At 37.2% G+C, this 15616-nt stretch overlaps 1 protein-coding gene across 2 annotated transcripts in view; it reads left to right on the top strand.

Annotated features, from left to right (window-relative positions):
• Positions 1 to 15616, top strand: part of AKAP6 (A-kinase anchoring protein 6) — a gene marked incomplete at both ends in the record, with an annotated part of 226240 nt that overhangs the window by 40598 nt on the left and 170026 nt on the right. For both annotated transcript variants that reach the window (XM_082318955.1, XM_082318954.1), the window contains one exon: positions 3665 to 5446. In XM_082318955.1, coding sequence (XP_082175081.1) covers positions 3665 to 5446 — 1782 coding nt within the window. The remainder of the gene's footprint in view (positions 1 to 3664; positions 5447 to 15616) is intronic.

Below are 15616 nucleotides of genomic sequence, written 5' to 3'. Positions count from 1 at the left end.
TTTGGTGTTTTCCCCATATCCTTTCCCAGACAGGACTACATTGTGGGACTAGCAAGTGCCTTGTGATACAAGTGTTATCTATTAGGGATTTTCATGCATAAGTGAATAGTGAGACTGTTTGAGCAAACCTAAGAACTTTTACCCATACAGATAACCGTCCCTTGGAGAATCATTGTCCTAATTTTCAGTACTCCTTGGGGATTATGAACTGAGAATGATAGCGTATTTTTTTCTCCTGAGATTGAGAAGTCATCTGGTTTGTAATGAATAGAAGGAAAACTTTCACACACAACAAAGACTTCTATTTTGGAATTCACTACCGTAGGACACTTAGAAGTGGAAAGAAGTTCAAAAAATAAACGTGAAAAGTAATCAAAGATAGGAGGAATTATAATCTCCAGATGAGGAAGTCCCTGTGCTGCTCATTGGTAGAAGCTGGGAGTGTGGGTAGAAATGTGTGTGGAAGGGCCATGTATGTATACCCATGTCTTATAGCTCAGCTAGCAGAAAATGTTTAGAACTGATGCAGAGACAGATACTGGGCTAGACGGAAATCTGATCTAAACCAGTACAGCAAATGCTATGCTTTTCTGTAGTCCATGAACCTATCACTTCACAAAATGTTTGGCTCACTCCTTGAGTCAGCTGTCTTCTGTGTAATGGTGAAGAGCAGTTTGGCTGCCGATGTTAACTGAGGAGCTCCATGGAAGAAGTGACCTGCCAAGGTTTCTTTCGTGTTCAGTGAGACAGTCTCATCTCGTTAATATTCACTACTCTCTCAGTTCATAGACTGCACAGTCAGTCACAGTGCCACTGTCCTGCCTGGGCTGTATTTACACTGTAGCTGTAACACACATAAATGTGCAAGCTAGCCTCAACATAAGGAACAGGGATAACACTGGTAGAGCAGCTACCAAAACATGAAAGTGTACAGCACAGGCTGTATTGGCTTTGTTAGGAACCCAGCTCATTAACTGGGCAGTCAGTGACTGTGCTTTTGGCTATCTCAGCAGTGCCATACTGAATAAGGTGCCAGCAGGAAAGGGCACACAAAGTTTCATGGCTTGGAGGAAATAGAGGAACCAGTGAGACAAGCTGCCTGCCATGATGGAGATGCCAAATTAAGAAAATACTTTTTTTAATAAAAATCTTTGGAAAGGTAAGATTTTGAAGGACCATTTCTCCTTCAGGAATTACACAGAGATAGATAAGAAGGAAAGAAAAATGAGTTCTGGGCAGCCAGAGTTCTGTCCAGATGAATCTAACCTGTGAGTTTTATTTCACAATTGATAAAGCCAGGAAAGGATCAATACAAGGCTATGCTAAATACAGTGAATCCTGATGTTCTCAAACAGCCGGTAAAGTCACAAAATATCTTACAAATTAAATTAGCTGATTTGAAAGAGTTAAAAAAAAAATGCAGAATTGTGCTGGTTTAAATATAAATACAAGAAGGTATTTGAAACAGCCTACAGAAGTTTACAGGAAGCATTACTATGTGAAAAGGGACAAATTTTTTGAACTAAGGTATTTCTATTGGTAGCCATGCAAATAACTAAATGTAATATTTTTCTGAAATAAAAACAATAATAAAAACATGGTAATACTGGCATTAAATAATGTTCCTCGGAAGCACACATTTAAGAGGCTGCTTGGAAAATGACGAAGCAAGATGGTTTAATGCATGTGATTGTAAATTTTATTTATGTTAATAAACACTTTTTTAAGAGATGAAGCAATGGAGCTCATTACTCAGGAGAAATGAAGGCCCTTAGGGCCTTGGAAAGGGTTTTGATTTATATATGGTTTTACAGTTTCTAATCTTTTCCTGAGATTAGAAGGAAAATGCAGCTGTAATACTGATCATTGTTTAGTCATTATTTTCCTTAATAAATGCAGCTCCAAAATATAAATTTGACAGATTTATAGAAACTTCCCCTTTTAATTCCAGACTATTGACAATGTACAATTTGTGGCATAGGTTCTACATCTGGATAGAAAGTGCTAAATAAAAGATATTTTCAGTGTCCAAGATTATGGTTGATAAATAACTTTCTAATCGATCTTTTCTATAAATAATATTTTTAGCTGGAGGATTTTTTATATTTTTATTTTGAGTAATGCAAGTGGTGTGGACAGAGTACAGGGCTCAAACATTATATGTTTATAGAAGATGGCAAACAATAGCTTTCTTTATTGAGACTATCCTTGTTCAGACCAAAATCCAAGTGGTTTATTGTGAGATGAAGAGGTTGGGGGGTTATTGCACCTTCTTCAAGCATGATGCCTAAGGTCCTTAAACTATGGGTTTAGGCAGTGTAGTGAGACAAGGTGCTCCAGAGGATAATTCAGACAGGAACCTATTGCAGATACGCAAGAGTTTCTTTAAAAAACTCTATTATGAAAACCAAACCTGGTAGAAGGACCAGTATACTGATTTAGGCACCTAAAGTTAGAATGCTAAAACATGAGTTTCTGCACTTTATGATGTTTTTAAAGTAGTTTCTGTAAGCATGTGAACTAAGGTTGGCTTTTTTATTTTTAATTCTGCTTTTCAGTTTCATTTGTCCAACTGACATGCTCTGCCAATTTCTCTTGTTCTAGATAGTTTCATTGAGTTACTTAAGATGTACACCAGTGTAAATAAGAACAGAAATTGTTTCAGAATTATTTGATCCTACATTCAGGTTTCAAATTACGTGCTGGGATCTGGAAATAGTTGAGGTCTGCCTAGATGTTAGAACATTAAATCATCTACTAAAAATACGCTTATAAACTGTTGACTAAACATAATTTCTCTGTGATTGTTATCTATCAGGCTGCTTTTGGATCTCAATGTAGTCAGATTTTTTTAGTGTCACCAAAATATTTATAAACATTAATTTGACTCTGATCTTAAAATCTTATTTGCCACCTGAGATGGTCTCCTCCGGATAGGTCTGTGTTTCTGAGAATGAAGGACTTCCATTGAGAAAATGCTGACAAGGGGACAGGGCAGGCCGGAGCTTTAGGGTTCCCGGCTACAGTTTTTTTTTTCCATGAGCTGTTCTCCATTTGTACTCCAAATATCCAGCAGATAAATCCTCAGCTGATAATGCTACAGAAAAGTGAAATGTAGTTAGCAACCTCTGTCTCATAAATATGAGAAGAAATGTCTGTCATTGCTAGATGTTTCTTGGAAAAAACATTCTGGCAACCAACTGAAAGACCATAGAGCAGCATGGGTTTCTGAGAACACAAGATTAACAAGGTGGCTGATATACTCAGCAGTCCCCAAGATCCCCTCCCTCCTGTTTGAGGTAGTTAACACAGGAAATACTACGAGTCTGTTGAATGGAATTTCTGAGTCCCCCCTACAGAGCAGGTAAAACTGAGAGCAGAATTTAAGGAGCAGAATACCAATACCAAAGTGAGCTGCTATTTTTAGGTAACTTGCTGCACCAGACTGAAACTAAGCATTTTTCAGTTTATTGCCATTTTTAATTCCCAAATACTTTAGAATGGTTTGCTCATCTCCAGGGTACTGCAAAAATGGGCAGGTCAGTGATGAATTCTTTTCTAGATGTTAGGCAGTGAAACATAGAAGCTGATAGTTCATTACTTTGTATGTGCTGTGTATGAAAATTAATCTCCTAAAAAAGTACCATTTCTTTGTCTATTTCAGGACCGTCTTGACTCTTTAACTGAAATTGATGATTCTGGACAGTTAACTATTAAATGTTCTCAAAATTACTTGTCACTGGATTGTGGTATTACTGCATTTGAACTATCTGACTACAGTCCTAGTGAGGATTTGCTTGGTGCTCTGGATGATATGACCTCCAGCCAAGGGAAAGCAAAATCATTTGAATCCTGGAACTACAGTGAGATGGATAAGGACTTTCCAGGACTTATCAGAAGTGTGGGTTTACTTGCAGTAGCAACTGATTCCATTGCTTCCCAGTGTAATGAAGCATTAAATGAGAAAGAAACCCATGTACCTCTTTCAGCAGAAGATGGAGAAGAAAGCAAAGACAGGGAAGCACCACATGAGCTCCCGCTATCTCCTTCTGCGAACTCCTCTCTTTCTAAAGGACCTTGTTCTGAAGATGGTGTTTTACCTGCTGACAGCAAACCAGTTTCCACATTAAAGAAACCAGAATGCAATCTTCCACAGCACACCGGTGAAAAAATCAAACACACTCACTGTGAAAACTCAACACCTAAGAGATCCATAAGAGACTGCTTTAACTATAATGAAGACTCGCCTACGCAGCCTACATTGCCAAAAAGAGGTCTATTTCTGAAAGACGATGTGTTTAAAGATTATATGGAAGCCAATGATTTAAAAAGGCAAATCTCTCAAATAGTTAAAAATGAAATGAGTAGAAGTACACCCTCATTGTTAGATCCACCAGACAGGTCCAAGCTTTGCCTAGCTTTACAGTCACCCTACACTAAAAGTCCATCTGCAGTTAGTCAGTCATATGATTGCTTAAATACAATAGGTGACAGAAATCTAGAGTACACAATAAATAATCACTTTAAGGATAGTCCCATAAGTCTAGGGAAGTCTACTTTCTACACCTGTAAAGAAAAATCAAAGCACAAGAAGTCTCATGATGCTCCAGAGAAAGTGAAAGCTGGCAGAACACCTGGAGGTATGTGTAAAATGGCTCCACCAATACAAGTCAAAAAAAGAGGACGTTCTTCTCTACAAAATGGAATTACTTGTCATAACTCTCAGTCTCTGGAGGAGACGGAAACAGATTCTTCTGTATCATCAGATTCTTGTAACCAGAGAGACCCAAATGGGCAATCACAAGGTAAAACTGAGCCTTTTAGTTCACCAACACGTACCCAAAAGAGTGCTTCCTCAGCTGGTTCTGAGCTTACCAACTCGTCACCTCTTCTACTGAGAAGAAAGAATAATAAAAGCTTCTCCTCAACACCAAGCTATACTCAAAAAAAAAGTGATGGTGAGGTCTGGTATGGATCTGATGAATATTTAGCACTTCCTTCACATCTCAAACAGACTGAAGTATTAGCTTTAAAACTAGAAAATTTGACAAAGTTGCTGCCCCAAAAGCCCAGAAGAGAAACCATTCAAAACATTGATGACTGGGAGCTGTCAGAAATGAACTCAGATTCAGAAATGTATCCAACGTACCAGACAAAAAAGCACAAAAAAATGGGTAGAATTTCACCAAGCTCTTCAAGTGATATAGTATCCTCCTTAGGTGACAGTATTGAATCTGGGCCTCTCAGTGATATTCTCTCTGATGAAGATCTTTGTATGCCTGTATCTTGCATTAAAAAGTACATCGAAGAAAAGTCAGAAAGGACTGCTGTCACTCAGCCCACTGAGAATGAGACTTCTGCCTCAAATAAATCAGCTTTAATTCATCAACTGATGCAAGACATACAACATCAAGAGAATTATGAAACCATATGGGAAAAAATTGAGGTAAGGCAATAATCCTATGTTCTTCTGCTGTGTCCTTGATAAGCCTACATAAGGAGATGGAGCTGTGGGCAGGGGTGGAGTTGCTTTCTTGTTTTCTTTTAATGATGAAAATAGTCTCATCTAGTGACTGCTAGAAGTAGAGAACAGCAGTGATCATTGTAATTATAATAGGCTGCAGTTAACTTTAACTAGCTATACAGAATTTGCCTACATTATTTTACTTACACCAATGCCTTTAAACTTGGCAAAACAGTATTTTAGCAATAGAGCTTCTTTTTGCCAAGATCAGGTACATTGTAAGTTATTTTTTGGATTAAGTGAAAGATAAACATTGGAAAATCAGGGATCTTTGTTGTATTTGAATGAAGTTATACTTAATATCATCTGCCTATTTTCTTTATAAAAAAGAATTGCTTTAGTCCAAGAATAGAGGAATCATTTTCTTGATTGTTGTCATATGATGTATAATAACTGCATTTCTTTTTAATCAACTCTCTTCCCTTGCAGTGATTATTTCCCCTCCAGTATTGGTGGAACTAAGCATAATATCTTATTTTCTTTTTCTCTCCTTTTTTTTTTTTTTTTTTTTAACTTAAATAATCCTTCCTAAATAATGACAATTTAATAGTGCAATATGCTGGAGCAATAATGGTAACATACTATCCCATTAAACTTCAGATGAGATAGGATTTCTTTCTTGGCTTCTGGCACCACTTCTTCAGAATTAACTATTCTTTATAAAGTGGAAATGTTTGCAGTAGTTAACACTATGAGAGATCTTTTTGAGAAAAAAGATAAACATTGGAAAGGGAGGTGAATTTGAAGGAATAATCAAATAAGGACCTAGCCATCTCAATCATATAATTATTAGCTTACATTCATAGCAAATTTTTGTTTCACTTTTCTGATTGGTTTGTCTTCCTGACCATTGTAGAGAACTCTTCTTCAGAAAATTTCATTACAGTCTTCAATATAGTTTAGTAAAATGGCTGTCAGAAAAGAAAGCTCCATCTCTACTAGATTTCAAAATCCTTTAAAATTCAGGAAATACGCATTAAAGGGTGATCTTGGCATCTAAATGCTAAATCTGGTATCTGCATTATCTTCTGTGTTACCAAGCTCCATAAGAGCTAAGAAAAAAGGAGGACTTAGTTTTATACCTTCAGTAAATGCTTCTTACGATGTGTAATTTCTTTAACTTTTGAAGACATTGGAAGTATTATGACTAGTAGAAAAGTAGTTGAGCTAGAGATATTTGAGTATAAAGTTAGGGTAGAAAACACAGAAAGAGAAATTTCTTCTTAAACAAAGAAGGGAGCAGCAGCTGTCAGCATTGAAACAGCTCTAAAGGGCAGCACTTAGTGATTCAAGTTGTTCCCTCCATCCTGATGGGGTTCATCTTCTGGACTCTGATGAAAAAAACGTCTTCATAAATGTAAGCTGTTTCTGTGCTTAAGTTTATGTAGTGTTGAAAATTAGTCCAGATGAAGCTGACAAATAGAGCCCTTCGTTCTGTGCAAGCAACAAATCCCATCAAAGCTGCGGCTTGTGAATACGCAAGATGCTGTCTTTCAAATGGTACTACAAGAGCCTGTTTAAGGAATGGAATTGTTGAGGGTCTAGGGACCAGCTCCCTCCACTAGACGCTGACTAGCATCCCTTTAGCAAGAAGCAGGTGGCAGAAAAACATTTTGCATCACCCTCTCAAATCATCATGTGTATTTTTCTCAAACTTTTTGAAAAGGTAATTCTCTTTTTGGGGGGTCATCTGTCTTTGTGTGATTCCCTGCAGCTGCAGTTCAGTCCTGACAGGATGGAGGAATAAGAACCAGCTGTAACAACTGGCTGCAGCTGTAAACACCCACTTCCTCTCCATACCCATCCTCTTCCCACCTCCTCTGGAGAGTGGATTGAGCTCCTGACAGCAATTAAAGATAGTTAGCTTTTCTCCGGCCAGAGTAAACCCTTCTAGCTAGTGATTACAGCTGCTGCTCCTGTCCTTGAGGAACTTTGCTACTGCTGACGCTGCTTTTTCTACAATTTCTTAGTGTTCCTGGTTGTGATGAATGTTTGGGAAGCGTTGATCATGGAGTTTGAAAATAATCTTATAAAGTATGTTGTGGGAAGGGCCTCAGAGTAGAAGGGATTTAAACAGGAAGAAGACCAGATGCAAAGAGCACTGCTAGGAAGAGAGAGAGCTCAGAGATCCATGCCCTTAAAAGCAGCACACAAGAAAGTTTCCTATTTATTTCATGCAGAAAGATCTATGCTAGCTACATTAAATGGCTTGAAAGTGTACTTCTTGAATGGTGAATAACAATAACTAAGAGAAAAGTTTTGAAATATTTTGCAAAGCAATTATAATACTTGGCAGTGCTAGGTTACGGTTGGACTTGATGATCTTAAAGGTCTTTTCCAACCTAAACGATTCTATGATTCTATTATAATATTTTACAGAAATATAAGGTTTTCCCAATCTGCTTATTTACCTGAGTTTTTCCATTGTTGCTAGTAATTATCTCTTCTGCTTGTAAGACTAGTAAAGAACCAATTTTTCAATACAAGAGCTCTTACCAAGGTAAATTCTGCCTCAGTAACACTATGGTGCCTTGCTGAGGTTCTTTAATTTGAGGTAAGTAATAGAAAAATAGAAAATTCCTCCCTTATGTGATGTTATGAAGTATTGTAAAAAAAAGACTAACTAAAAATACCATACCCGTGTCATAAGTGAGTCCTTTCTTTTGCTAGATCTCCTGTTTCATAATTCCCTAAGCAGAGTATCAAAAGTGTGCCATTGCTTTTTTAATTATCGTCATTTGGCATTTACATTAATCCTGTTATTTAATAAGAAATCTCCAACTCAAAAAGGACTTTCCTAATTGCATGAATACATGTCTTAGCAATAATTCAACACTACTTTTGTTAGCAGTAGTTTTGTGCTGAAGAAGTCAGATCTCAAAATGAGAACTTAATTAAGGACAGAAGAAGCATGCCTATGCCCATTAGTAATCTAGTTACACTGTTGAAGATGTCTAGCCTAATACATTTTATTTATTGAGATTGTAAAACAAAACTAAAATAACTCAGTTTTTCATTTTGGGATAACAACAGCTTAGAAATGACTGGCAGCCTCAAAATCATTGAAAGTCATATTTTAGCTAGGTAATAGGGCAAACAAGGATGTTTCAGGATTTTATTATGATGGGAATAATTTTGAATTATTATAAATCTGGTAATATCTTGATAGTAAGCAATTTGTTGAACATATGCTAAAGCATTTATTGGAAGCCTTATTCATTTCTCAGTTATATGGAGGACAGTCCTGTGAAGAAACTGATAAAATGTAGTTTTTCGTACTTGCAAATTATGCAGATGTCCTTGCATGGGTATTATCATGCTGTTAATCTATCTGTCTACCTACAAACAGAATTCTGCTTGACTGGTCTATTCGCTGTTACGTATGATCACTTTCTTGCTTTGCAATACATATTGCATTCCCTTGCCATATTTTGCCTTGCACTGCAGCTAATTCTTTGGCACGTGTTTCTTATGCCTTTAGTACCGGGTATCTCCATTCTGGGTACATAACAATTTCTGTGGCAGTTCCTTGTATGTTTCAGAAATTACTCTTTGGAGTTAAACGTGAGAACGAGTGGTACCAAATTCTGAATGTTCCTCTTATTGTTATGGTATAGTTCAGCTTTTAGTAGCTACCCCAACTGTATTTTTAGAATGCAGATTAAGGTCTGTAGTTTCTGTTATACTAACTGGAGGGGGAAAAAAGATATGACAACATCATTCTCACAGGTAAAGTCAATAGAGTTCTTTGCTGCAAGAAGATGGACGATTTCCACTTCTCATATGTAACGCTAGGACTCCATAGTATCAGTTTCAGAATGCTTTAAGGTTTACTTTCTGTAAGAAAACGACGTTTTCCTTAAAATTATCCTAATAATTTATTCCCCCCCCCCCCCCCCATTTGTATGTGCAAACTGAAAAATCAGAAGAAAAAACTGATCTTGGGCTGATCTAATGACAATACATTTTCAATCATCTTATGTGAAGAAAATAATAATAACAATAAAAAAACTTGTTCAGGCATTTTTATTTCCTTCTCTAGAAAGCAATACGAGACTGACTATACTGACATCCTTGTGCTGTAATCTGTGGTCACTGATAATCCTGGCTACTTGATTTTTAAGGGCATTATTACAAAGGGTAGAAATGTAACCATTTGCAAGACACTCCATTTAAATGAAGATGTGTTTGCTTTGCAGGCCCCAGGGTTAATTGTATGGAGCAAATTGCCGATTTTTTCCTGTTATACAGACTTATAGCTTGTTTTATGGCAGGTTCCATTTCTGTAAGAGGCAGCTGGATTTCCTCTGCAAGAAGTAATTTGGTATCTATCGATCCCATCTTTTTAGCTCATCACATTTCATGAATTTGCCCTCAACTCCATTGGCTCTCTATTTTGTCTTGGCACCGGTTACCCACCTTCTTGACGTGCTAAGGGAACAAAATAATGCTGCTCTGCATGTTTTTCTGCTGTGGTTTAGAGCATGCCTCAGGGATCCTACAGCAAAGAGCCGGATAAAAGATTTTGCTGCCTTCCAGGACCCAGTCAGGGACCCCCTCACCCTCATGCAACCATTTATCCCCTCTGAACCCAGGATGCCTCCATGGAGCAGAGATTAAAGACCCCTTTTCCAAATTATTGGAGTAATGGGAATAATTTTCCTGTCTTGGAGGAACTAAGCATCAGTGCAGTCTACAAAGGAGAGTGCAATATCAGAGCTAAACTTGTTAGTGGGACAAATAGCTTGTGTGTTTGGGTAGGAAAAATTTGCATTTTTAGAGGGTAGCCACAAAAGGTGACTAAACGGTAGGCTTCTGCAAATGGTTAATGGACTTGGTAGAGCAAGTTTGCATTGGAGATATGGCTGGGAGTCCATTTAGGCAGTGGAGAGCCAGTTGATTAGAAAATATTTGGAGAACTGACACAAAGGGGAAAGAATTTATATTGCTTAGATTGAAAGGGGACAGAGTTGCTTCTGGGCAGAGAATGGACTGAAAACATACCAGTACAGTTAAGGCAGAAGCTGGATTGCTTTAGGGGAAGCAAAGTTTATTTGTGTTTGGAGGTAGTTTTCATCATTAGGGGGAAAAGCATGCATAGAGGACAAATGAAGTTTGGGCTGTGGGGCTACGGTAGTGAACTACTGATAGGAACTGATAATGCTGATGGGGCTTGGTAACAAAGAAAAAACATAGAACTGAAATCAGTGATGACAGAACAGGTGGAAAAAGCAAAGATAATCAACAGGGAACATGACTGGCTTACTTTGGATTACCAGAGAAAGGATTTTTGAAGTGTTGTAGTGCTGCCCTCAGCCCTCTTGCTTTCAATGACTTGGTAACAGTGCTTCTAATACACTCTTAAAATAAATGGATTGCATATTTTTCCGAATAGATAGAGTGCTTGCCAAAAATTGTTCATCTCTGTATCTTACTTATACTGCTTCATACAATGTAGATTGAAATACTGCTCTTGGTTGATGACCAGTTTATAAAAAAACAATAAGTGAAAGAGGTATCAGATCCAGAAATTCCTTGGCAACTCTGCAGTTTTCTCAGCAGTCTTGCTGCTTTGCACAGCATAATTGAAAATGTCACTTCACATTTTGTACTGAGAGCCAAGTCTGTGCTTTGTTGTTTTGAGTCTGATGATACTCTCCTACTTTGAAAGCCCATCCCTCAGTTTTCAAGCTGGTTGAACTATTATTAAGCAGTAATGTAGTATACATATGGAACTCTCACTTTTACTCAAACCCTTCTTTACTAGAAGATGATACTGAAATATAGTGAACCCTCTGTTCCTCCAAAACACTTAGTTCCTAGCAGTTTGCTTGAATTTTAAACAGCTCCTCCAAGTACATTCACTTTTCTTTGGCATTTGCTTTACCGCAAATAATCTGAGCGAGTTTGTCACCAGCAATCTTCGCAAAAACAGCAACTTCTATGTATGCTGTGCAGATTCTGAATTTGTAACTTTACATCTAAAACTGACTGCAGGAATTATGCTTCTTTAATGAAACAGATCTATTGTGAAGCATGTGCTTGTTCAGAACTGTTTGAATTTCCAATGTAAAGACCTCAGAATGATTTGGCAGTAAGCAGTTTTAGATCAGGGTTTTTTTACATTCAGTATTTGGCAAGTCATTCCAAATAAGTTTTGGGAAAAAGAGAGAGAAGGAGAGAGAGAAATAGAAAAAAATCTGCTCACAAATAATCTTAGTAGCATTGATTTGAGGGTATGTCTTTACTAGTATTTAGAACCGATTGTAAGGGATATGTCTACATCCAATGCTTGGCTCACATCTGATGTGAGACCTTCGGCTGCAAAAAGGCTCCCAGTTCTCTCTTGTTGTGTACATAGTTGGATACCACATCTTAGCTCAGGGATGGCTACTAACAGCTTAGATGAACCAAGGAAGAGCTGCTTTTTCATACATGATTCTATGAGCCCTTCTCTTCTATTCTAATACAGTCACTCAGATCAGCTTTAAGTGACCATTGGCTTTACAACCCAGAGTCATGTCTTAATCAGCTGTATAAAAGACTAGCCACAAGCCTGCACCAGAGCCACCCGCATTATTTATTTGCGAACTGGAAACTTTCTAGAAATTGGTCAAGTATTATTTCTTACCTGCTGGATCTCTGCTAATAGGCAAAAGGGTGCAGCAGAGCTGAAGATGGAGAGAGGGAACGGGAAAACTGCAAGAGGTGGACTTCCTGCTCTCACTGTAGCAAAGGACAGGCTCGAAGGTGAGCAGTGGGTGCCAGGTGACCTACCTGGAAAGCCAATAGAGGCTCCAGATTTAAAAGGGACACAGCGATAACTTAGAGAGCTAATTAGTATCGACTTTAAGATGATCTTATGATTGACTCCTTTCTATCAATGCAGAGACAATCTTTACTGCCTGGGATTGTTCAGTGCTTTCAGTTCTCTGATGGAGGTAGAGAAGGGCACTCAGAAACCACTGAAATAGGTTTGGAAGCTTTCAGTGACAGCACTAGCTTTCAAAACACAGACAGAAAGACTCAAGTTGCTACTGGGAATTTACTTTAAGGTGCATATGGTGGTTTAAGAGGAATCTTCTTGTGTTGTTCAGGACTGAATCCTCTATAACTGCTGTCTTATAGGGGGCAGGTACTGGGGAGAGGGTTGTTTGTAAAGTTTGAGATAACATCTGAGCTACACTATTAACTAGTTACTGTATCGATGTTAGAGCTCCTTAAAGTGCCACCATTATTAAACAGAAAACTATTGTATTTACAATTGTGTTTTCTAATATTCCCTTAAATATGGTAAATATGGAGAGGTGAGAGAGAATGCTCATTGCTTTATATTTTCATAGTGATATGCCTTTCCCAATGTTTTAAGGTCTAGCTGTTCTGTTACATAATATACTTATGCTCTTGGATACTTATGTTTTATGCATCTTCTGCGTGGAAGTACAGGATATTCCAGAAAGATACAGTATACCAAAATCACCATGCTCTATTCTAAATATTTAATTATTTAAATAATACATTGCTACTAACTTCTACCTAAATCAAATTCCAGTCTATCTACTGTTGTTAACGCATCATTGCCTTAAAATGTGTACGTGCTGGAGATGAGTCAGAGCAAGAGAAATGTTCAAGGGTCTAGAGAGGATTAACCTGAGAAGAAAGATCAAGTCCACTTATGTAAGATTATTGTATAACTCCTCAAAATATGTTCACATCTTTTTCTTCTTGTGCATCTTTATATGTTTTGACAGCAACTGGTTTTCATTCCTTCATCCTTTCCAGTATGTTATGATCAGGAATGAAACATTAAATCATGCTGACTCTTAAATCATAGTTGTCATCATTAGGCATCAGAGTGAATATAATTTGTGGTAAACATGGACAGGAAACTGTCTCTCAGAGGCTTGTTTCAGACTGTCTGTATGCTTATGCAGGTATTTGAAAGTTATCTTGAAAGCAACCAGGAAGGCAAAAAGTTGTTTTCTCATCCTTGCTTTAGGTTTTGGAGCACAGGAGATAATCCTCACAAACAGCTGAGCTGTCCTTAGCAAATCGACCTGGAATCTTATCTGAGTCTTCCTTTATTGTTAGTAAAGAGTTATTTTGAATGTTGATTCTCATGCAGGTCAAGTGAGGTTACCAGAATGAGGGCTAGATTTGCCTCTGGTTTCCCTTGGACAATGTTTGGAAACTCTCCAGGCTGACAGAGGGAGAACCAACAAGCAAACAGATTTTTGGTAGCAGACAGTGTAGATGTTCAAGTCACAGTAACTTAATATTACTAATTGCTTTTTCCCTACTGATGCCAGCATCTGACTACATGAATGTTTCCTCATTGTGTTCAAGGTGATTTAAAATGTAAATACTGCTGCACTATTAGCTGCAACTGAACTATAGCAGCTAGCACAAAATTGGCTCAAGTAAGTCCAAACTAGGGTCAATCTCATCTATGCATTGCAGTGCAAATCTCCTACAGCTCTGCTGAGGTACAGAAAACCAGAAAAAAAAATAGTAAATTTGTTAGAAACAGTGAAGCTTCTGGGGTTAAAAATAAAGAATAAGACAATGAAAGAAAAAAGCCCAGGGATTGTTTTTATTTTATTCTGTAAACATATCCAAATTTGGGGGTGAAAAAGGTAACTCAGAATTAGGGTCTAAAGAGGGCCTAAAGGAATGCCCACTAGAGACCACTGAAAAAAGAATCTATTTAAAAGGGAGGGTAGATGAATTAGGAGGCAAAAGAAAAGCAATTAATGGAGGAACTAATAGTGACAGGATTTCTTTGGAGACTGCAGGTGAACAAGAATCAAGTGCATAACAGGAGGCTAAATTAGGAAACTAGAGGAATAATAATGGAGTAAAGAAAAAAGACGATGAATCTTAATCTCTCCTCACTGCTGCCATATTTAGCGAATAGTGGCAATCACCATTTTCCCTGTTTTTAAACTCAGAAATCTTAACTGCAAAACAAGTTCATAGGTCAAAGAATTATAATATCTCTTGTGAGGTGACAGACTTAACCTCTTCTATCCAATTAGCCTTGAATAATAGGAAATGCTGAATTAAACGTTTTGAGGGGGAATTGTGGTCATTATATCTTAAGTCATGTCAATGATATAGCAGAGGTCAATATATTTAGCAGTTACCCACAAGCAAACAGCATCTGTTCTATTTTAGTAAAAAGTGGTTTTTTCCTTCATTTTAGAAAACTTTTAGCCATAGTGATATATCGCCCTCTTGAGGCCAGAACTTGCTACTGCACCTATTTTACAGAAATTTCGTTTAATTTGCTTCTCAAATGAACGTGACTCACAACTTTACAAACGTAGTTGTTATAAGTTCAGAGATTAAATAAATCATAAGCTAGGATCTTTCCTTCTTATGAAGATCTGTTTTGCTTTAGTGTAGTCTCCAACAATTTTTTTCTGTATTTTATTCCAACAAATTTAATGTTGACATATTGTTCTGATTTTAAAAAGTAATAGCATGTGTATGCCAACTATTAAACTTTAAAAAAATATAACCTGCACGTGCACTTCTACAGATTTTGTGAAATATATTTAAAAAAATAAACCATATCCTTTGCAAAAAAAACCAGAGATGTTGTCTCCCTGCAAAAATAACTGCCATTTTTATTATTTAGAGAACTATAGTTATGGTATTTAAATAAGCAGTGTCTAATCCTGCTTTGTGACCATCAGGCCAATAATATAGTGGCTTTCTTCCTTTATGTATCACTTACTGGCTAACTTACTGAAAATATTATATAAAAACTAATTAATTTAGTTTTATTTAAAAGGCACTGAAAATCCTGTGGAATTAATTTTGTGCTATTGGATAAAGGTATACAACTTGGCTAATTTAATTCTTTTAACATGATTTGTTCTTTGTTTGGGAAAAGGTAAAATTTTTGGAAATGCAAAAATCCCCGTTTAACCGACTTCATGCCGTAGGGCCACTCTGATTTCAGGCTACAGGAGCAACCATGGTGTATGTATATCACATGTACCTTTCAAAGAATTAAATGCTGGGGAATGAGGTTCATTTCTAGCAACTATGAGATCAAAGAGTAAAGAAATGTTGCGACCAGTT

This window comes from Platalea leucorodia, assembly GCF_965183815.1.
Source record: "Platalea leucorodia genome assembly, chromosome: 7".
Lineage (NCBI taxonomy): Eukaryota > Metazoa > Chordata > Aves > Pelecaniformes > Threskiornithidae > Platalea > Platalea leucorodia.
Note: the sequence above shows the minus strand (reverse complement) of the source record. Positions and strands in the feature narration are given on the sequence as shown.